This window comes from Scyliorhinus torazame, chromosome 2 (assembly GCF_047496885.1).
Source record: "Scyliorhinus torazame isolate Kashiwa2021f chromosome 2, sScyTor2.1, whole genome shotgun sequence".
In the NCBI taxonomy this organism is placed as follows: domain Eukaryota; kingdom Metazoa; phylum Chordata; class Chondrichthyes; order Carcharhiniformes; family Scyliorhinidae; genus Scyliorhinus; species Scyliorhinus torazame.
The window spans coordinates 254,618,789-254,642,819 of record NC_092708.1 but is presented as its reverse complement, the minus strand read 5'-3'; the positions used below and the strand labels follow the sequence as shown (position 1 = coordinate 254,642,819).

Here is a 24,031-nt window from a genome sequence, read left to right as displayed (position 1 = left end):
GCACCTTAAACATTCCCTCCCTCCACCACTGACACACAGTGGCAGAAGTGTGTGTACCATCTACAAGATGCACTGCAGCAATCACCAAGTCTCCTTTGATAGCACTTTCCCAAGCCCACGACCACTACCACCAACAAGGACAAGGGCAGCAGATGCATTGGAACACCATTACCTGCAAGTTCCCCTTCAAGCCACACAACATCCTGGTTTGGAAATATATTGCTGATCCTTCATTGTCGCTGAGTCAAAATCCTGGAAATCCCTCCCTAACAGCACTGTGGGTGTACCTACAACACATGGCCTGCAATGGTTCAAGAAAGTGGTACACTTTCAGCTTCGCAAGGGCAATAAATGCTGGCCACATTACGTGAAAGAATAAATAAATAAATAAATTAGTGGGGAACGCTCTTTGGCTTGCCTTTTTAAAAAAATATATTTTATTCAAAATTTTTGGCCAACCATGACAGTACATTGTGTATCCTTTACACAGTAATATAACAATATAAATAACAATGGCCAGTTTTAAGCAAGAAATAAATAATATATAAACAACATCAAAATTAAAAAACAAAACTAAATGGCAACTGCCTTGTCCCAAATAAATACTCTCCAAAAATACAATTTAGCAGTCCAATATACAATTACCTATAACAACAACCTATACATATTATACATATACACTAACACCCCTGAGTGTCCTTCTGGTTCCTCCCCCCCCCCCCCCCCCCGGGTTGCTGCTGCTGTCTTCTTCTTTTCCATTCCCTCTATCTTTCTGTGAGGTATTCGACGAACGGTTGCCACCGCCTGGTGAACCCTTGAGCCGATCCCCTTAGGACGAACTTAATCCGTTCCAACTTTATAAACCCTGCCATGTCATTTATCCAGGTCTCCACACCCGGGGGCTTGGCTTCCTTCCACATCAACAGTATCCTGCGCCGGGCTACTAGGGACGCAAAGGCCAAAACATCAGCCTCTCTCGCCTCCTGCACTCCCGGCTCTTCTGCAACCCCGAATATAGCCAACCCCCAGCTTGGTTCGACCTGGGCCCCCACCACCTTCGAAAGCACCTTTGCCACCCCCACCCAAAACCCCTGTAGTGCCGGACATGACCAGAACATGTGGGTGTGATTCGCTGGGCTTCTCGAGCATCTCGCACACCTATCCTCTACTCCAAAGAATTTACTGAGCCGTGCTCCAGTCATATGCGCCCTGTGTAACACCTTAAATTGTATCAGGCTTAGCCTGGCACACGAGGACGATGAGTTTACCCTACTTAGGGCATCAGCCCACAGCCCCTCCTCAATCTCCTCCCCCAGCTCCTCTTCCCATTTCCCTTTCAGCTCATCTACCATAATCTCCCCCTCGTCCCTCATTTCCCTATATATGTCTGATACCTTACCGGCCCCCACCCATGTCTTTGAGATCACTCTGTCCTGCACCTCCTGCGTCGGGAGCTGCGGGAATTACCTCACCTGTTGCCTCGCAAAAGCCCTCAGTTGCATATACCGGAATGCATTCCCTTGGGGCAACCCATATTTTTCGGTCAGCACTCCCAGACTTGCAAACGTCCCATCTACAAACAGATCTCTCAATTGTGTTACTCCTGCTCTTTGCCATGTTCCAAATCCCCCATCCATTCTCCCCGGAGCAAACCTATGGTTATTTCTTATCGGGGACCACACCGAGGCTCCCGTCTTACCCCTATGCCATCTCCACTGCCCCCAGATTTTCAGAGTAGCCACCACCACCGGGCTTGTGGTGTATTTCTTCGGTGAGAACGGCAACGGCGCCGTCACCATAGCTTGTAGGCTAGTCCCCCTGCAGGACGCCCTCTCCAATCTCTTCCACGCCGCTCCCTCCTCTTCTCCCATCCACTTACATACCACTGAGATATTGGCGGCCCAGTAGTACTCACTTAGGCTCGGTAGTGCCAGCCCCCCCTATCCCTACTACACTGCAAAAATCCCCTCCTCACTCTAGGGGTCTTCTCGGCCCACACAAAACTCATGATATTCTTCTCAATCCTTTTGAAAAAAGCCTTCGTGATCACCACCGGGAGGCACTGAAACACAAAAAGGAATCTCGGGAGGACCACCATTTTAACCGCCTGCACCCTCCCTGCCAGTGACAGGGATACCATGTCCCATCTCTTGAAGTCCTCCTCCATCTGTTCCACCAACCGCGTTAAATTTAACCTATGCAATGTACCCCAATTCTTGGCTATCTGGATCCCCAAGTAGCAAAAGTCCCTTGTTACCTTCCTCAGCGGTAAGTCCTCTATTTCTCTGCTCTGCCCCCCTGGATGCACCACAAACAACTCACTTTTCCCCATGTTCAGTTTATATCCAGAAAATTCTCCAAACTCCCCAAGTATCCGCATTATCTCTGGCATCCCCTCCGCCGGGTCCGCCACATACAACAACAAATTGTCCGCATACAGAGATACCCGGTGTTCTTCTCCTCCCCTGAGTACTCCCCTCCACTTCCTGGAACCCCTCAATGCTATTGCCAGGGGCTCAATCGCCAGTGCAAACAATAATGGGGACAGAGGACATCCCTGCCTCGTCCCTCTATGGAGCCGAAAATATGCAGACCCCCGTCCATTCGTGACCACGCTCGCCATCGGGGCCCGATACAGCAGCTGTACCCATCTAATATACTCATCTCCAAAGCCAAATCTCCTCAACACCTCCCACAAATAATCCCACTCCACTCTATCAAATGCTTTCTCGGCCTCCATCGCCACCACTATCTCCACTTCCCCCTCTGGTGGGGGCATCATCATTACCCCTAGCAGCCTCCGTATATTCGTATTCAGCTGTCCCCCCTTCACAAACCCAGTTGGACCACCCCCGGGACACAATCCTCTATCCTCATTGCCATTACCTTGGCCAGAATCTTAGCGTCTTCATTCAGGAGGGAAATAGGCCTATAGGAAAAGTTTTGTTTTGTTTCCGGCAACCCTTAGGTTGCCATCCCTATGCTATTTACATCCTCAAACATTTGGATGGTAAATCGCAGCCTGCGAGACGGCTCGCACTGTTTCAGTATTTTTAAGTGTGTCTTGTCCTGAATATTCGGTTTAAAAGATTTTTTTAAATGAGGGAGTCACACATGGTGACAAATTGTAAAGGGGAATTGGCACTAAAGGACAGACATACTAACAGACGAGATATTAACCAAGTTAGTAACAGAAACTATGCTTGATCCCACAGAACCCCAGAAGTTCCAGGAAAAGAGACAAAAAGGAAAGAAGACAACAATGAAGACGTCATACGTGTATTTCGTCATTATTGCAATGTGTATTCGGTTGCGTGCGAACGCGAACCCCCTGACCCGAACTGCCCCCCCCCCCCCCCCCCCCCCCCGGCCGTTAATGATTCACTTCCCCATAGCACCCAGAGCCCAGTAACAGGCAACACCACACCTTCATGGTGTGATAAGCTCATAACATGGTACTCCCTTTCCTACGTAGTCGAATCCCTATTAGTGTTGACGATACTCTGCAGCATCGTGCAGACTATCCGCATGAGGAAATGGAGAAGGAGAGCCTTCCGCGCTAGCACCCCGGTATACAGAATGAGATCCCCTATGTTCAGTTATCCCCAGGACCCCGAACCCCTCGATCTATAATAAAGGACATTTGTTTGCGTTCTGCTGTAAATAAAGAAATGGAAAGAGTGTACAACCCTGTGTTGAGTTATTGATCATTACTTGAACTTGAACCTCATGGCGGTATCATAAAAATACCTGGCGACTCTAGAGCAAAGGTTAAACAAACAGAGCAAATTACGAAAATTGAACCAACCAAAAGTTAGCAACACACCTCACTTACCAAATTAAAAGAAATTGAATACTATTGCGCTTTATTTAATGCCAAATTTGAATTATTATGTAATATTCCTTCACAAACGTTATGGATAAAGTCTATTTTGGAAAATATACTGAGTGATGTACATGAATGAATAGTTCAGCGTAGTTTTTTCAAACTATTTACTATGTTTTTAAATCAGGCTAGTTATAGACAAAGGACTAAGTATTCTTATTAATAACGTGTATCTTTCATGATGAACCGATTTTCTTTCTTTTAACTGTACAAAGTTGCTACTTTTAAATACCTCAAGAAATGTGTTCTGGTTGAGAGAAGTTAGAAAGATGCAAACAATTTTGATTGAAAAAGTGATCAAAAGTAAATTCAGGTCATTTAGAGGCAGAGGCAAGATGGGAAATAAGGAAATGTTAGAGATGTTAAACAAATATTTCTGTCTTCCCAATAGAACTACAAAGAATACGTTGGAAAGTATGTGGAACCAAGTGTCAAATGAGTGTGAGGAACTTTAACTAATATTAGTATAAAACAAATACTGGAGAAATTGACGGGACAAAAAACCAACATAATTGGACATAATTGCCTCTATCATAGGACTGTAAATGATATGGCTGCAGAGATAATGAATGCATAGGTTTTGATCTTCCAGAATTCTGTTGATTTGAAAATGGTTCTCATGGATTGGGAGATAGCAAATGCAATTCCGCTGCAGTAGCATTGTTCAAGAAAGGAGAGAGAACAAATAAGGAACATAAGCATATTACCTGGTATCAGTCATGGCGACATGTTAGAATCTATTAATAAGGAGGTGATAGCAAGGCACTTGGAAAATCACAGTATAAGTGGGCAAAGTAAATATGGTTGTATGAAACGGAAATTAGCAAAGTTTTTTGATGGAGTAACTAGCAGTGCAGATAAGGAAGAAGAAGCAGATATAGTATATTTGGATTTGCAGAAGGTATTCGATAAGGTGCCACACAAAAGGCTGTTACACAAGATTAGGACTCATGGGATTGAGGTAATATAGAAAATAGAGTGCGAAGGAGGCCATTCGGCCCATCGAGTCTGCACCGACCCACTTAAGCCCTCACTTCCACCCTATCCCCATAACCCAATAACTCCTCCAAACCTTTTTGGTCACAAAGGGCAATTTATCATGGCCAATCCACCTAACCTGCACGTCTTTGGACTGTGGGAGGAAACCGGAGCACCTGGAGGAAACCCATGCAGACACGGGGAGAATATGCAGACTCCGCACAGACAGTGACCCAGTGGCGAATCGAACCTGGGACCCTGGCGCTGTGGAGCCACAGTGCTATCCACTTGTGCTACCGTGCTGCCCATAATATGTTATAATGAATTGAGGATTAAGTTAAAGGACAGAATTCAGAGGACCTGAGCTTCTGCCGAGTGGCAGCCAGAGTCGGAAATCCAGCCGATCCTTTCTTGCCAGACCTTCTGACTCGTGCCGGACAGGAACTGTGCAGGGCAGTGCACTCTTGAGGTCTCGAGTCGAGGGCTGCAGAATCAGAGATGAGGAAGTCGCACTCCCATGTTGACGCATTCGCTGCTGTAAAGGAGGAAAGTTTACAGATCCAGCCACTTTCAGAATCCATGGAGAAGGTAAGTTTGTCAGGCAAATCAGGGGTGAGTGGGGGTGGCAGGATAGGTGGTCAGTGCGGGCATGGCAGTTGAGTGATCCATGGGGTGGGATTGGTCAGGGGGTGTGGGTGGTCATTGGGGGTTCGGGCTCAGGTGGTCAGTGGAGAGAAAATTGGGATGGAGAACTGTCTGGAGGTTGGCAGGTGGGGGGTTGGTTGGTCAGTGGGGGTGTCCGCTGGGCAGTCAGGGGGTCAATTGGGGCCTCAGAGTTTGGGGAGGTCAGTTGATCAGTGGGGGTGGTTGGGTGGTCAGTTGGGGGGGTCAGTGGTGTCCCTGATTACATCTTTGGGGTACACCCAGCCACGATGCCCTGGAGCTCGGAAGTTACGGACTAGAGAGTAGAAAAATGTATTACTTTCAGGATGGCAGTTTGTGCCTAGTGAACTGCCACAAGGATCGGTGCCTGGGCCTCAGCTATTTGCAATCCACATCAATGACTTAGATGAGGGGACAAGATGTACATTGTAAGCTTGTTGGCATTACAAAGCTGGGTAGGAAGTAAAGTGTGAGAAGAATGCAAAGGGGCTGCATAGGGACATCGACAAGTTAACAGATTTGGGCAAAAGTGTGGCAGATGGAGATTAGTGTCGGTAAGTGTGAAATGGTTCACTTTGGAATCAAGAGGCCAAATATTCTTTAAAAGGTGAGTCTATTAAAAGTCAGAATGATTTGGGGTCCTGTGCATAAGTTGATGTGTGGATATTACAAGCAATTAGGGAAGTAATATCAGCCTTTATTGCAAGGAGGTTACAGTATAAGAATGAAGATGCATTACTGCAATTATGTCAGGCTTTGGCGGGAATACACTTTGAGTACTGCGGACTGGATTCTGGTCTCCTTACAAAGGGAGGGCATTCTTACCTTCGTCAAGGTGCAATGAATGTTTTCTGGATTGATTCCTAGTTCCATGTGGAAAGATTGCATAGAATGGACCCATATTCCCTTGATTTTAGTTGATGAGAAATAATCTCATTGAAACATGGAGAAATTCTAGAGGGACTTGACAGGGTAGATACTGAGGCCATTTCCCATGGCTGTGAAGTGTAGAACTAGGAATCATAGTCAGAAGTTAAGGGTTCCGTCATTTCGGACTGACTGAGTTGACAAGAAATGGCTACGCTCAGAAGGTAATGAATCATCGGGAGCTTGTGAACCATTGGAATTCTCTCCCTAGGGAACTGTGATGTGGAGATGCCGGCGTTGGACTGGGGTGAGCACAGTAAGAAGTCTTACAACACCAGGTTAAAGTCCAACAGGTTTGTTTCGATGTCACTAGCTTTCGGAGCGCTGCTCCTTCCTCAGGTGAATGAATAGGTATGTTCCAGAAACATATATATAGACAGATTCAAAGATGCCAGACAATGCTTGGAATGCGAACATTAGCAGGTGATTAAATCTTTACAGATCCAGAGATGGGGTAACCCCAGGTTAAAGAGGTATGAATTGTGTCAAGCCTGGACAGTTGGTAGGATTTCGCAGGCCCGATGGTGGGGGATGAATGTAATGTGACATGAGGAGGCTCAGTCAATGAATGTATTCAAGATTGAGATCAACAGATATTTAGGCATTAAAGGAATCAAGAGATGGGGTGGAAAAGTGGAACTGATGTAAAAGTTCAACCATCAGCTTATTGAATGGCAGAGTAGGTTTGAGGGGATGAATGAGTAACAGCTGCTCATATTTCTTATGCTTTTATCTTCACTGTTCACTACATTCCCTAGTCTTGTGCCATTCACAAGCATTGACATTATTCCCCATATCCAGGTCATCAATATCCATACACAGATTGTATGGATATTCTATAAGGGTCCAAATGATATATGCTCCATGTAATGTCAATGTGTTCTAGATTTTATGCTCGGATCAGAAGGGTATGTGCTGTATGTAAGGTCAGTAAGGTATAGATTTAATGCTCGGATTAGAAGGGTATGTGCTATATGTTAAGGTCAGTGTGGTATAGATTTTATGCTCGATTCAGAAGGGTGTGTGCTATATGTTAGGTCAGTGTGGTATAGATTTTATGCTCGGATCAGAAGGGTATGTGCTATATGTTAAGGTCAGTATGGTATAGATTTTATGCTCGAATCAGAAAGGTATGTGCTATATGTTAAGGTCAATGGAGTATGGATTTTATGCTGGAGTCAAAATTGAAAAGAAAGTGGAGACAACACAAACGCCTAGGGGTCAAACTTATGACCACGGGTCTGACCATATTACTGTCACTGCCTCTTTAATCACATAGATTTAGTTTCTGTTAATAATTCTATAACATGATACTTGATCAAAAATCTTTTGAAAGTACACACACACATGCACATCAGTCACTCATCGCTACACATTTCAACCTCCTCTCTTACCTCATCAAAGAACTCAACCAAATTAGCCAAATACTATTTGCCTGTAACAAACCAATGTGGCTTCAATTTATTAACCTAAATACACCAGAGTTACTGCTAAGCATCCATATCAAAAGGGAAAACTACCCAGCTAATAAATATAAAGGAGACAGGTATCCACAGTTACAGTTAAATACCAGTTTTATAGATTGGAGGGGGAAATATGTTGTTTAAACATCTTTGATTGAATGTGAACTATTTATTTCAGTTGGCATGAGTGTAAATCATTAATACAACGTTTTTGAAGTGCAGTACTAGATAATACTAAGGCTTGGCTCCTTCTTGTAATTTTAAAGGGATAGTTATCAACATGTGAAGTACAAGCAGTCTTTGCTGGTTCAAGTACAAGGGGGGCATTTAATAGCTGAATACTTACATTCACAGCCAATGCCTCTCAAGGGTTGGGACTGAACAAGAAAGCGAGTGATTGCAGTTCTGGTTGAGAGCTTTCATTTTTGTTTGGTGGGATTAAATTAAGCAGGTCATATGATTTATCGTTGGTAAAAGAACCCTGACTGTGAAACGTTCACCAGTGGCTGCAGTATCGACTGGTCTCTCCATCCGCACAGAGGAACATCAGGGGCGCACAGAGGAACATCAGGGGCACACAGCCTCCCTCTCTCTGTCTCGCTCACACACACACACACAGCACAGCGGGACAGAAGGGAAGAGGCAAGACTCGGAACCCCAGCTCTGCCAGAGGCAATGGGTTTACTACCGATGCGAGCCGGCCCCCACCTCCGCCAACTTTACCTGCTGCTCTTCCTGGGTAAGTCAGCGAGCGCTGCTTGTTCTGCGGGTTTGAATTCGAGTTCCGCCCCGCTCGAGTGGGAGAAATTGGGATTCCGTTGCAGGATGAGTTTCGCATGGGTGCATTGTTAGGGACTTGGTGGTAGGGTCACTGTACCCGGAATGTGTGACCGTGTCAATGTGTTATGGGTTTTATATTACGGTCAGTGTGATATTTGTGGCAGGGTTAGATGGCACAGATTATTTGGGAGGTTCAGAATGGTATTGATTTTATGTTAAGATCAGAATGTTATGGGCTATATATTAGAATCAGTGTCTTATGGATATTTTGCGAGGGTCAGAATAGTATGATCTATATGTTAGAATCAATATGATATAGATTTTATGCTAGGATCAGAATGTTATGGCCTATATGTTAGGGACAGGGCATTTGTTACGGGGAAAATTGTATGGATTATGTTCGGAAGAGAACATATAAATTTTATGTTGGGGTCTGGATTTTATTTTGGGGTCAGAGGGGTATGGATTTTATGTTGGGGCCAGTGGGATATGGATTTTATGTTGGGGTCAGTAGGGTATGGATTTTATGTTGGGGCCAGTGGGATATGGATTTTATGTTGGGGTCAGTAGGGTATGGATTTTATGGTGGGGTCAGTAGGGTATGGATTTTATGTTGGGGCCAGTGGGATATGGATTTTATGTTGGGGTCAGTGGGATATGGATTTTATGTTGGGGTCAGTAGGGTATGGATTTTATGGTGGGGCAGTGGGGTCTGGATTTTATGTTGGGGCCAGCGGGATATGGATTTTATGTTGGGGTCAGTAGGGTATGGATTTTATGGTGGGGCAGTGGGGTCTGGATTTTATGTTGGGGTCATTGGGGTATGGATTTTATGTTGGGTCAGTAGGGTATGGATTTTATGTTGGGGCCAGTGGGATATGGATTTTATGTTGGGGTCAGTAGGGTATGGATTTTATGGTGGGGCAGTGGGGTCTGGATTTTATGTTGGGGCCAGCGGGATATGGATTTTATGTTGGGGTCAGTAGGGTATGGATTTTATGTTGAGGTTATTAGGATATGGATTTTATGTTGGGGACAGTGGGGTGTGGATTTTAAGTTGGGGTCAGTAGGGTATGGATTTTATGTTGGGGTCAGTGGGGTATGGATTTTATGTTGGGTCAGTGGGGTATGGATTTTATGTTGGGGTCAGTGGGGTGTGGATTTTATGTTTGGGTCAGTGGGGTATGGATTTTATGTTGGGGTCAGTGGGGTATGGATTTTATGTTGGGGTCAGTGGGGTGTGGATTTTATGTTGGGGTCAGTGGGGTATAGATTTTATGTTGGGGAGAGTGAGGCATGGATTTTATGTTGGGGTCAGTGAGGTATGGATTTTATGTTGGGGTGAGTGGGGTATGGATTTTATGTTGGGGTGAGTGGGGCATGGATTTTATGTTGGGGTTAATGGGCTATTTATTTTATGTTGGGGTCAATGTGATGGGGAATTTCTTTCAGCAGATTTAGTGTGTGCATGGTAGTGAAGGAGTCGTTAGTTTGACAGAATCATGGTAAGTACAGTTAAGTGCAACATGGACTGGCAGCATCAGGGTGTAGCCGGGACAGTGTGAGAGGATATCTGTGGTAGGGTCCGAGTGGATGGTGCCATTGTAAGGGTGTGTGTGCTATGGGTAAGGTAGCCGCACCCGGGGCAATAAAGTCACTGACAAGCTGGCACAACCGTGGCTGCGGAACAGAGTCGCCGTCACGCTGCTGAGTTTCTGAACCAGGCGCAAAATAAATAATAATAATTGCAGAAACGAAAGCACGAAACTGTGAGCTGAGCCACACACATTTAAACAGGTGGAGGTTCTTGAGTGCATAGGAATGGGAATGCATCTGAATGCGGAGCGAGAGGGTTTCTCATGCTCGGGACAATTGCCTTTTGATTCGGAACTTCCTCTTCAGAAGCTGTTCATTGTTTGACCAGCAATCATTTTCCCTCTCTCGCCCTTGTTCTCCTTCTCCTTACTTTCTGTGTTTGGCTCCCCTGCAGCCCGTCTCTCTCACTGCCTAGTTGCAGAAGATCAGCAACCCTCGGGTTCTGTGTTGAAATGCCTCAGCTCTCCCCTGGACAACATGAGAGGAGCCTCTCCACCGTTGCTCAAGGAAATGTTGACATCGGTTGGGGGTGGAGGGAGTGGGTGACGGGGTCAGACATAGGGGTCGCGTGATCACCCTCATGGTGGAAGAGCCCATGCCACATGGCGGGAAACAGAATGATGCACGCCTGCTGTTAGCCATCAGAAGGAAACTCGGAGCCAAAAGATTGGGGAAGGGAGGGGGAATGTGGAACAAAATGTCTTTAAAGAAAAGCAGGAATGCTGTTCCCTTTTTACCTTAAAAGTTCTGATTCCAGCTTTCAAAGTTTGTTTACCAGAAATGTTGGTATGGAGAAAGGGATTTGCGACTGAAGGCACTTCAAGATCACTTAGCCTCAACAAATTTCTGGCAAAGCTTTACTCCCTTTCCCCCTGATTTCTAAAAATAAAAACTGTAAATTGCAAGGATAACGTATGATTGCATCCTCTTCCAATCACATCGATTCGAATAACTTGCATTTACCTGGCACCTCTGATGTAGTAACATGCCCCTCGGTGCTTCACAAGAACATAAGCAGACACAGTTTGGCATCCAGCCACTTGACTGGTTGTTTGGGCAGGTGATCAAGAGCGGAGATGAATTCTGAGCAGCTTCTTGAAAGAAGAAAGTGAAGTGAAAAGGGGAAGGCGTTTGGGGGTAATGGCGGCCGCGGGGGGGGGGGGGTGAATTTAGAGCTTGTGGCTCAGACCACATGGTCACCAACGCTTAGAAGGATCTGGTAGGTAGGCATCATCATGGTGGTCAGTTTATTTCCAGGTGAGGTCCAATTATTAATTACAAACGCTAATGAAATAAGCACAGAAAACATAAAAATACAAAGGATTATTCTTTCCTTTAACTGCTTCATTCTTAGCTCCCAACTAAGAAGTGGCACAGTGGTTAGCAATGCTACTTCACAGCGCCAGGGACCCGGGTTTGATTCTGGCTTTGGGCGACTGTCTTTGCACGTTCTTCCCACGCTGGTGGGTTACCTCCTGGAATGTTCCAGTTTCTTCCACAGATGCGCGGGTTAGGTGAATTGACCATGTTAAATTGTCCCTTAGTGTCCAAAGGTTAGGTGGTGTTATGGGGAAAGGGTGGGGGCGTAGGCCTAGGTAGGATGCTCTTTCGCAGGGTTGGTGCAGACTCGATGGGCTGAATGGCCTCCTTATGCATTGTAGGGATTCAATGATTCTAAGGAGCAGTAATCATAGGGAGCATTTTCAATTACATCTGTCTGTCTCAGGAGACAATGGACTATGCCCAGGGTGTATGTCTGTGTTGAACATCATGTGTTGTGGCTGTACAGGCCAATTTCTGAGTAGCAGTCTCCTCCACAGCTGACACAGATGAATCACGTTGGTCTGAGGTTGCTGATGTTTTCTTTCCTTCTCGTGGGCTCCTTTTCCTGCCATTTGGGTAAGGGAGTGTAGGTCAGGAACATTTCTTTAAGCCCAGTTCTTCAACTCATGTTCCATGCTTGGATTATAGAATTGCTGTGTGTTTAGTTTGTATTTCCTTGTTTACATTTCAGACTTCCAGTATTTCCATGTTTGCTTTTTTTGCATTTCCTGCACATTTTTATAAAAATAAACTTGGTCAGACAGTCATGGCACAGTTGGTAACACTTCATCTCTGAGTACGATTGTTTGTTCATGTCCCACTCCACAGAACTGAGCACACATTGTAGGTTAATACACCAGTAAACTACTGTCAAAAGTGCCCTCTTGCGGACAAGATATTACACTGCTCCCCCAGCAACCTTCTCTGGTGAGTGTAAAAGAAGACATGATTTTGAAAAAGAACAAGAATGATCTCCCTGGTGTCCTGAGCAATATTTATCACTCCCTCTCTCTCTTCGGGAGAGAGCATTGGGGATCATGGACTTACTTGGTCCTTGGTTATGCATGGCACGGTACTGCAGTGGTCTGCTGTTGCCTTCTGCAGGTTCTGGCTGACCAGGCGAACCTCCTGCTTTTAGGGGCAGCATAGTGCTACAGTGGTTAGCACAGCTGTCTCACAGCACCAGGACCCAGGTTCAATTCCAGCCTTGGGTGACTGTCTGTGTGGAGTTTGCACATTCTCACCGTGTCTGCGTGGATTTCCTCCGGGTGCAAAGTCGACAGTCCAAAGATGTGCAGGTTATGTGGATTGGCTGTGTTAATTTGCCCCTTAGTGTCCAAAAGGTTAGGTGGGGTTATGGGATAAGGCAGGGGAGTGGGCCTAGGTATGGTGCTCTTTAGGTGGGTCGGTGAAACCTAACCCTAACCTTAATGGGCCTCCTTCTGCACCGTAGGGATTCTATTGATTCGCTTGGCTTCTTTGGGTGTATGGAAAGGGCTTGCAGATTGATAACCAATCTTTTTGGCTGCATTATGAATGCACCTTCCAGAATGCATCAAGTCCCAGAGTTGGACACAAACCTGGAGCTTTTGGCTCAGGTGTAGGGACACTACCACTGCGTCACAAGACACCCACACTATACCTCAACCAATATTGCTAATTATCTGGTCATCTACTTCATTGGCCTTTGTGGGAATTTGCTGTGTACAAGTTGACTGCTGAGTGTCTGATTTTATTGGGTCACCTCAATCACACCAGTGACTACTCGTCCAAAACACTTGGTTATAAGGTGTAATGGAAAATTGTGAAAGACTCTACATAAATGCGAGTCTTTGTTTTTACTTTATTATTTTGCAGCTTTGAATAACTATACATACTACTTCAAGGAAAGTCAATGTTAACAGGATTCAAACTGGTTGGTGAAGCAGAAACCAAAATACAGAGCTTTAGTTCATTGCGAGATTTCTTGGCTTGTCCCGTCTCCTGTGTCTCCTCCCCCACTGCCCGTTTCCCAGCTGTCCCAGTTATATGCGCTCAAAGACAATTAATACCTATCACCTGTTTCTTTCGACCTTAACAATGTAATTGAGCTGAACAAATCTTAAAAATAAAACTGATAAGATATTGACAGCCAAGTGAAATTTAAGATGACATAGGCGGCACAACGGAGGAAGAAACATTAAAGCAGCAACAAACATAATCAAGTCTTTGGCATCAAGGTAATACATCCTAGAATTTACCCCGGAGAGGTATTTCAAGGCAACCATAGAAACATGGAAACATATAAAATAGAAGCAGGAGGAGGCCATTTGACCCTTTGAGTCGGCTCTGCTATTCATTATGAACATGGCTGATCATCAAGTTCAATACTCTGATCCCACCTTCCCCCCATATCCATTGATCCCTTTGGCCCCAAGGGCTATACCTAATTCCTTCTTAAAATTACACAACGTTTTGACCTCAACTACTTTCGGTGATAGTGAATTCCACAGATTTATCACGCTCTGGGTGAAGAGATTTGTCCTCACCTCAGTCCTAAAGGTTTTACCCCTTATGCTCAAACTATGACCCCTAGTTCTGGACTCTTCCACCATTGGGAGCATTCTTTCTGAATCTACCCTGTCTAATTTGCTAGAATTTTGGAGGTTTCAACAAGATCCCCTCTCACACTTCTAAACCCCAATGAATATAATCTGAACCAATTTAGTCTCTCCTCATATGACAGGAATCAGCCTGGTAAACCTCTGCCTCCATAGCAAGAACATCCTTCCTCAGATAAGGACACTCAAACTGCACACAATACTCCAGGTGCGACCTCACCAATGCTCTATACAATTGCAGTAAAACATCTCTATTCCTATTCTCAAATCCTCCCGCTATGAAGGCCAACATAGCATTTGCCTCCTAACTGCCTGCTGTACCTGCACACTTACTTTCAGTGACTGATGCACAAGGACACCAATGTTTTGCTGAGTGTCCATCTATTCCAATTTACACCCATTCAAATAATAACCTGCCTTCCTATTTTTACTACCGAGCGGATAACCTCACATTTATCCACATTATACCGCATCTGCCATGCATATGCCCACTTACTCAGCCTGTCCAAATCCCACTGAAGCATCTCTCACAGCTCACCCTCTCACCCAACTTTGTATCATCTGTAAATTTAGAGATAATACGTTTAGTTCCCTTGTCCTTGATAATGGACTCCAGCAGCTTCCCTACTACCGACGTTAGGCTCACTGGTCTATAGTTCCCTGTTTTCTCTCTACCTCACTTTTTGAATAGCGGGGTTACATTCGCTACCCTCCAATCTGCAGGAACCATTTCAGTGTCCAAAGAATTTTGGAAAATGACCACCAATGAATCCACTATTTCTAGGGCCACTTCCTTAAGTATTCTGGGATGGAATTATCAGGCCCTGGAGATTTGTCCACCTTCCATCCAATTAATTTCCCCCAAACCATTTCTTTACTAAGACTAATTTCCTTCAGCTCCTCACCAGAGGACAAGTGCACTTCTTTAAGTGAGAACCATTTAAAATGTAGCAGTGCCCTGTAGATTCAATCAAGTTCAGAAGTTAATTAACAACATGCCAGTCTCTCTTGTATGCAGCCTCTATCACCGTAGGAATATAGGAATATGAGTAGGCTATTTCATAGAATTGCTACAGTACAGAAGGAGGCCATTTGATCCATTGTGTCTGTCCTAACCATCCGAAAGAGCACCCTACCTAGGCCCAATCCCCTACGCTGTCCCCTTAACCCCACCTAATCTGCACTTTCTAGGACTGTGGGAGGAAACTGGAGCACCTGGAAAAAACCCACGCAGCCACAGGGAGAACATGCAAACTCCACACAGTCACCGAATGCCAGACTTGACGCAGAGTCTCTGGCGCTGTGACGCAGCAGTGCTAATCACTATGCCACCATGCCGCCTTTGATCAGTAAGGTCATGCTTAATCCATATCTGAACTCCATTTTACTGACTTTGTTCCATAACCCTTCCATAACCTTACAAAAATCTATCAATCTCAGTTTTGAAATTTTCTGTTGATCGACATCCTCAACAGCTTCTTGTGAAAGAGTTCCAGATTTCCACAAGACTTTACATAAGGAGATGCTTCCTGACATCATCCCTAAAAGGGCAGGATTTTATTTGAAGGTTTCTGTACTCCTCGCTCAGAAGTACTGGAAAAGCTCAGCAGGTCTGGCAGTATCTGTGGAGAGAGAAAAAACAGGAAGTTCTGAAAAAGTAATTTGACTCAAAATGTTAGCTTTGTTAACTCTTGGGTTTTCCAGCATTTTCTGTTTATATCTCAAGTGTTCAGCATCTGAGCATCTTGCTTTGGAATGGCCATGTTAAATTGCCCCTTAGTGTCCAAAAGGTTAGATGGGGTTACAGGGATAGGGCTTAGGCATGGGCCTAGGTAGGGTACTCCTTCGGAGGGTTGGTGCAAACTCAATGGGCTGAATGGCCTCCTTCTGCACTGTAGGGATTCTATGATTCTAGGCCATTTGGCTGCTCAAGCCTGCTCTGCCATTTAACTAGTTCATGTCTGATCATCTACTCAACCCCATCTCCCCGCATTACCCCTTCTCTCTTGACGCCTTTAGTATCTAGAAATTTATTGACCTTTGTTTCGAACGTGCTCAGTGACTGAGCACCTACAGCACTTGGGATCGAGAATACCAAAGATTTACCACTCTCTAGCTCAATAAGTTCCTCCTCATCTCAGTCCTAAATAGTCTACCTCCTATTTTGAAACTGTTCCCCTTGATTCTAGACTCTCCCAATCAGGGGAAACATCCTTCCTGCATTTATCCTGTCGAGCTCTGTAAGAATTTTGCACAATTCAATTCGATCACCTCTCATTCTTTTTTTTTAATAAACATTTTATTGAGATATTTTTGGTATTGTAACAACAACAAAATAAACAATGTGCATGAAACTCTAAACATAGTGCAAAAGCCGTCTCCCTTCCTTACAGGTCCCACCTTTATTAACCCCCTACTCTAAGCTAAACTAACCCCCCCCCCACCCCGCCTCTTCTGCTGACGATTAATTTTCCGCGAAGAAGTCAACGAATGGTTGCCACCTCCAGGTGAAACCTAACAGTGACCCTCTCAAAGCGAACTTGATTTTCTCCAAACAGAGAAAGCTAGCCATGTCCGATAGCCAGGTCTCCGACTTGGGGGCATTGAGTCCCTCCAAGCTAATAGTATCCGTCTCCGGGCTACCAGGGAAGCAAAGGCTGGGTCGTCTGCCGCTTTCTCCTCCTGGATTCCCGGGTCTTCCGACACTCTGAAAATCGCCACCTCTGGACTCAGTGCCACCCTTGTTTTTAACACCGTGGACATGACATCTGCAAACCCCTGCCAAAATCCCCTCAGCTTTGGACATGCCCAGAACATGTGGACATGGTTTGCTGGTCCTCCCTCACATTTTGCACACCTGTCTTCCACCCCAAAGAATCTGCTCATCCGGGCCACTGTCATGTGAGCCTGATGAACGACCTTGAATTGTATCAGGCTGAGACTGGCACATGATGCGGACGCGTTGAATCTACTCAACGCGTCCGCCCATAGACAATCCTCTATCTCACCTCCCAGCTCCTCCTCCCACTTGCTCCTCGATCTGCGTCGTCTCTGATCCCATAAGTTCCTTATAAATGTCAGAGACGCTCCCTTCTCCTACCCACCCTCTGGAAAGCACCCTGTCCTGAATCCCCCCTTAGCGGTAGGAACGGGAAGGTTGACACCTGTTTACATAGGAAGTCCCACACCTGCAGATACCTGAATTTGTTTCCACTCGCCAACCCAACCTTCTCCTCCAGCACCCTCATACTCGGAAAGCTCCCCTCTATAAACATATCCCCCATCCTCTCAATCCCTGCTCTCCGCCATATCTGGAACCCCCCATCCATACTTCCCGGGGCAAACCGATGATTTTTACAGATTGGGGACCAGACCGATGCTCCCTCTGCTCCCACATGTCTCCTCCATTGCCCCCAGACTCTCAGGGCCGCCACCACCACGGGGCTGGTGGAGTACCGTGCCGGCAGGAACGGCAGAGGCGCAGTTACCAACCCCCCCAGACTGGTGCCCTTGCATGAAGCCGCCTCCATACGCTCCCATGCCGACCCCTCCCACCCCACCCACTTCCTGATCATGGCTATATTTGCCGCCCAGTAATAGTTACTAAAGCTTCCCCCTACTAATCTAAATGGCAGCTCCCCCAATCGCCTCTCCTGTCCCCTCACCTGGACCGCAAACATCTCACTTTTCCCCATACTTAGCTTATACTCCAAAAACCGGCCAAATTCCCCTAGAATCCTCATGATTTCTTCCATCCCCTCTATTGGGTCCGATACATACAGAAGCAGGTCATCTGCATAGAGCGAGGACCACACAGTAGGGTGTTCTGACCTGTACAGCCTACTGTAAAAATCCGGAAACGCCTTATTCACCCCTGCTGAATCTCCAACCAGGTTCCCATCTCCGTCATTTACTTTCCCTATCTCCCTGGCTGCCTCCCTCTTTCTAAGCTGCTGTGCAAGCATTCTGCTGGCCTTCTCTCCATGTTCATAGATCGCCCCCCTCGCCTTTCTCAGCTGCTCCACCGCACTCCCTGTGGTTAACAAATCTAACTCCGCCTGTAGCCTCCACCTTTCCCTTAAAAGCCCTACCTCTGGGATCTCCGCATACCTCCTATCAATCTGTAGTATCTCCTTTACCAGTCGGTCCGTCTCTGCCCTATCCACACCGATAGGCCGGTATCGAGATCAATTCCCCCAGACCACCGCCGCTGAAATTTCCCCCATGTTGTTGACCTGCAGGTAGTTCTGAATACATTTCCTCAGCCGCTCGCAAACCCCTTCGTCAGCCGAAAGTCCCACATCTAACCTCCATTGCGGGCGCTGGTTACTGTCTTTACTAACCTGCAGGTCAACCCAATGCGGAGCATGGTCTGAGATTGTGATCGCCGAGTACCCCGTGTCCAGAACCTTTTCAGTTCCTTTGCCATTGCTGGCACCCTGCCCGTTTTCAAGCTTGACCGGTCCAAGCCACGGTCAATAACTGTGTTGAAGTCCCCTCCCATGACCAACCTGTGCGAGTCCAGGTCCGGTATCTTCCCAGTATCCTCTTTATAAACTCCACATCATCCCAATTTGGCGCATACACATTTACTAAGACCACCTGCACTCCCTCCACTTTCCCACTGACCATAATGTACCGACCTCCCACATCCGAGACTATTCTACCCGCCTCAAACACCACCTGCTTATTGATCAGGATCGCGACCCCCTCTAGTCTTTGAATCCAGTCCTGAGTGAAAGACCTGACTGACCCAGCCTTTCCTCAATCTAATCTGGTCAGTTACTCTAAGGTGCGTCTCCTGCAACATTACCACGTCCACCTTCAGTCCCCTAAGATGCGCGAACACACGTGCCCTCTTGACCGGCCCATTTAACCCTCGAACATTCCAGGTGATCAGCCTAGTTGGGGGGCTCATTGCCCCCCCCCCTCCGCCGGTCAGCTATCCCCTTTTTTGGGCCCGCTTCCAACCCATGCTCCGCACCTCCACCGGTCTGCCCCCAGGCAGCCCCCGCCCACAACCTCCTCTCTGTCCCTTAGCCCAAGTCCCTCCCTCAACAGCAGAACACTTACCCCCCTCCCCCCCAGTAACAACACTCTGTAACCCAACCCCTTCAATAAACCGAACATACACACCCCCCACTGCACTTCCGAGAGCTAGCCCACTCAGCTAGCTTGGTGGCCCCCATCCCTGGCGCCGGATAGTCTCCCACCTATTGTTCCCTCCCCACCCTCCCCCCCGCACATACAAACATCCTCCAACATCAAACAATTCCCACACAATTGCCCGACAGAAAAACACCAAGATCTGAACCAGCACACCTCCAACCCCAACAGTGCAAATGAAAACCTTAACTCACTCAGCTCTACCACTGGTCCCAAATCAATGCAAAAGGCATTACGAACAGTTTCCACAAAAAGAAAAACGAGAATTAAAAAAAAAAAGAACAGAAAGTAAAACCATGAACGTTGCAGCAAAGTTCAAAAGTTCTCGGTGCACCACCAGTCCTTTCCTTTTCGCAAAGTCCAGCGCGTCCTCAGGTGACTCAAAATAAAAGTGCTGTTCCTCGTGCGTGACCCAGAGACAGGCTGGATACAACAGTCCGAATTTCACCTTTTTCTTAAAAAGGATCAGCCTAATCTGGTTGAAGCCTGCTCTTCCCCAGGCCACCTCCACACTCAGATCTTGGTAAACCCGCTGGATACTATTGTCCCACTTACAGCTCCGTGTCTACTTGGCCCACTGTAGAAAGCTCTCCTTATCCAAGTACCTGTGGAATCTCACCACTATTGCCCTCGGGGGGGTCTCCCATTCGCGGCTTCATCGCGAGTGCTCTGTCAACCCTGTCCACCTCCAAGGGCCGGGAGAATGTCCCCTCCCCCAGGAGCTTCTCAAACATGTCTGCGATGTATGCCCCAGCGTCCGCTCCTTCGGACGCCTCCGGGAGCCCAACGATTCTCAAGTTCTGCCTGCAGGACGTATTCTCTAGGTCCTCCACCTTCTCCAGGAGCTTCTTCTGCTGGTCTCTCAGCATCCCCACCTCCAACTCCACCACAGTTTGATGTTCCTCTTGCTCAGCTAGCACCTTCTCTACCTTCTGGATCGCCCAATCTTGGGCATCCAATCTAAGCTCCAGCCGCTCAATTGACTCTTTTATCGGGTCCAAGCAGTCCCGTTTCTGCTTAGCAAAGCTTCCTGAATAACTTGCATCAGCTGCTCCGTTGACCGCTGGGTCGACAAACCAGAGGTCCGGTCCTCTGCCATGCTGTCTCCCGCTGCAGCTTCAGCCCAAGCCTTCTCTGTCTTTCTGTTTCTGCCTTTACGAGCACTCGGACTCAGGTGATAGCCGGGGGCAGGAAGGGGGGCTACTGTAGAGCTGGAACTTCCAGGTCCTTGTGGAGAGAGCACCCCAAACTTGGAGGGACCTTCAGAATGAGGTGATTGCAACCCTCCCCGCCCCCACTGCAACCCCCATGCCTTCCCACTCGAAACCGATTTGGCACCTTGCTCCAACTGCAACCGGCCATCCTAAAATTTGAGGCTGGTTGAGAAAAGTCCGTTAATTTTTAATAATAATCTTTATTGTCACAAGTAGGCTTACTTTGCAATGAAGTTACTGTGAAAAATCCCTAGTCGCCACATTCCGTCACCTGTTCGGGTACCAGAGGGAGAATTCAGAATGGCCAAATTACCTAACAGCACGTCTCTCGGGACTAGTGGGAGGAAACGGGAGCACGCGGAGAAATTCCACGCAGACACGGGAAGAACATGCAGACTCCGCACAGACAGTGACCCAGCCGGGAATCGAACCTGGAACTTAAGGGCTTCAAAAGAGGCATGGGCAGGACTTCTCATCTGAGGCTCTGCTCGCCTCACCGTGAAAGTGCGCCTGGGTTGGGGCGGGAGGGAATCCCATCCATGCAATGTTACACTCCCCAACCCCCACCTCAGATCCCATCGGGGTGGGGTGGGGGAGGAGCACTAAACTCTGGCCTTTGTCACTTTCTTGTGTGGATATTGCATTTAGGGTAAAGTGCAGAGAGACTCCACAACTGGAATTGAAGTTAAAAGTAGTGTTTCCTTCTGCCCTGATGTCTGTAATCAAAAAGGGCAGGATTGCTCAGGTTTGAACCTGGACTTCAGCTGTCGGAAATAAAGGGAACCATAATTGTACCGTGTCCACGAGAGAGAGAGAGGTGAAAAGATTTTATAACCACTAAAGGCAAGAGTGCATGTGTGTTTGCATGTACATAGACGTTTTTGCCCTTGTGCATGAGCATATACACATAGGCACATGTGTCTTGTCCATATCCTAACTTGTACCAAGTCCTGTTCGCCCATTACCCCCCACCTCTGACTGACCGATATTGGATCCAATGCCTTGATTTTAAAATTCTCATTCTTGTTTTCAAATCCTTCCATGGCTTCACCCCTCCCTGTCCCTTCTTATTCTCAAGATCAATGCTGTGGCAACTAGTCTTGTACATGGCCTCATTGGGAATTTTAGTTGGCCAAAAAATATTGCAGATCTTATGTAGGTAACTGTTATGAAAGGCATTGACCTTACCCATGTCTGTCCTCACTACCCTCCAGCATTCAGATCCACAGCCAGGACTGACTTTACATTACTGTTGTAGAGTGTGATTTTGCTCTTTGTTTGGGCTTCCAGGTAGTCCAAAGTCTGCTACGTTTACCACATTAAAGGGACAACATAAATGTGAGTTCATATGTGTGTGCACATGTACATGTGCACACCTGTGTGTACATGTGTAGGATATGTGTGCATGCACATCCATATGCATCTACTGGTCAAGATAACACAGGATGATCCGATAGTTGAATAACCTACCTATAGACATTTATTGCTGGACATGAAAACATTGGTATACTGGCATAGGGATAGCCATTGTGTGACTCACTGACAGACATAGCCTGACAGCTTCTCAAAACATATGAAAAATATTAATTTGTTTATATAAACATTGAACAGGTTTGAGTTCAACGGTAATTTGACTTTTCATGTTGAAAGGAATGTCAAACAACGGAAGGAAACTTAAACCTTGCAATTTTGTATCTTGTAACTTAACAAATCTGATTTAACTATTATGTGGCTGCTGGAATTTAAATACAAGCTCAAGAAAGATGGTTTATAGAGCTTAAAAGCTGGGCTGCAGAGCTGCCTCAGGAAATAACCATCTTTCCTGATAAATTATAACACTGATTTATCAATTATTTTGCACCATGAATTCCTCAGGTTGTTTCAAACTCTTCTGCTAATGGACCTTGGCACATAATAGTGTTGAACACTTAGTGCTGATGTGTTGCAATTTTGGAAAATGGATTAGCTAAAAGGATTTCACAATCTTAATGATTACTACTCTGGTGAAATTAGTGCAGGAGGCACCTAGAACTATACAGCACTCAGCGTATGTGATACATGGAATCTTGGGGATCTCCCTCTTGTTCCTTTGGAAGGAAGATGGAATATTGTGCAGATCTCACAGATCTCATGTGGAGACCTTGCAGTGGGCAGTGATCTGGAGATTTCACAGTGGGGTGATGTGATTTTGAGCCCACGTTATCCGTCAGTGAGCCCAGTCACCCGGATGGAAAATGTTAGCAAGAATGTGAAAATGTGAATCTCTTTGGCGCGATTGTGAATTCAACCCTCCTCGCTGGCGGAGTAACGCGGGAGCCTAGGAATCTCATTTTAATACATTTCATGTCATTAGCGAGCACTCACTCCCGAAACTCCCCCTCCTCACCGGATGCCGACCTGACGTCACGTCGTTGTATAAAGGACAGGTTTATACAAACGTGAACCTGGTGGCCTCACCTCCGAGAGGGATTTCGGAGGTGAACTCTCAGTCAGTCATCACCCTCCAGGATGTTAAATGCTCAGGTGAACCAGCGAGGATGTGGGGGGGCATTGATAAATTCATCTCGGGGCGAGGGTGGGGTTCAGCCGCTCAATCCTGGGGGGAGGGGTCGCTCACTGGCTTTACCTTCCCTTCATGTTGGGGTGCCCTTTGTTTTAAGGGGGTATAGAGGCTGGCATAAAGCTAGCGTTTCCTGTGCCCTTCTTGCTGGGCTTGTGCCCAAATTGCCGCTGAGGGAGTGCCCGTCTTTAGTGGGAGCTGGAAAGTGAGTGGGAGAAGGTGGATAAATAGAGGGCGGGATTCTCCGGCCTCCTTACGCTCTTGCTCAAGCGAAACGAGGCCGGTGAATAGCGGGAGAGGGAAAAGAAACAAGAACCGTGCCAGGCGGCAAACAGTTTGCGATGCAACTGGCCCGCTCCCGTTGGCGAAATCAGGATCTCGCTGTAGCGTAGCGAGAAACCAATTATCACTACGTAAGCCCCATTTCCATAGAATTAACGAGAGCCACCACATATCCACCGGCCTCCTGTCATTCAGAGACCTCCCCAGGAAGTGGTCATGCTGGCACCGATTAGTACTCCTTTTGAAAAACATGAACCTGGCGGAAGGGTTTCTGTGGGGAGCTGAGGAGGTGAGTAGCCATCTTTGCTCACAGTCAAAGAGCCCAGGAGCGCTGGACCTGCCACCCCAGTGCTTGGTGAGGGGTGGGGGAACCCCAGCTGGGGATGGGGGACCCACCGCAGGGGTGGGCCGCAATGGGAGGGTGGAGGGGAGGTGCTGGGGGGGCAACTGGGGGTTCCCCATGCACGGCACCATCATGCCAACCCCTGCATCATGTGTACCCATTCCAGGGGCAACCCTTGTCCCTGCCTCTCTGCCCCACTGACCACCCATAACCCTCATCGACTACTGAGGCATCTGGCCGTGCAGCTGAA

General features: G+C 46.8%; 1 protein-coding gene across 2 annotated transcripts in view; it reads left to right on the top strand.

Moving 5' to 3' along the window:
* Positions 1–8,317: 8,317 nt before the first annotated feature.
* The window catches only part of ltk (leukocyte receptor tyrosine kinase), a 381,725-nt gene continuing 366,011 nt past the window's right edge, over positions 8,318–24,031 (top strand). Inside the window, exon 1 of one of the 2 annotated variants that reach the window (XM_072486158.1) lies at positions 8,318–8,656. In XM_072486158.1, coding sequence (XP_072342259.1) covers positions 8,593–8,656 — 64 coding nt within the window. In that variant the 5' untranslated portion in view covers positions 8,318–8,592. The remainder of the gene's footprint in view (positions 8,657–24,031) is intronic. The other variant, XM_072486157.1, reaches the window with a different exon arrangement.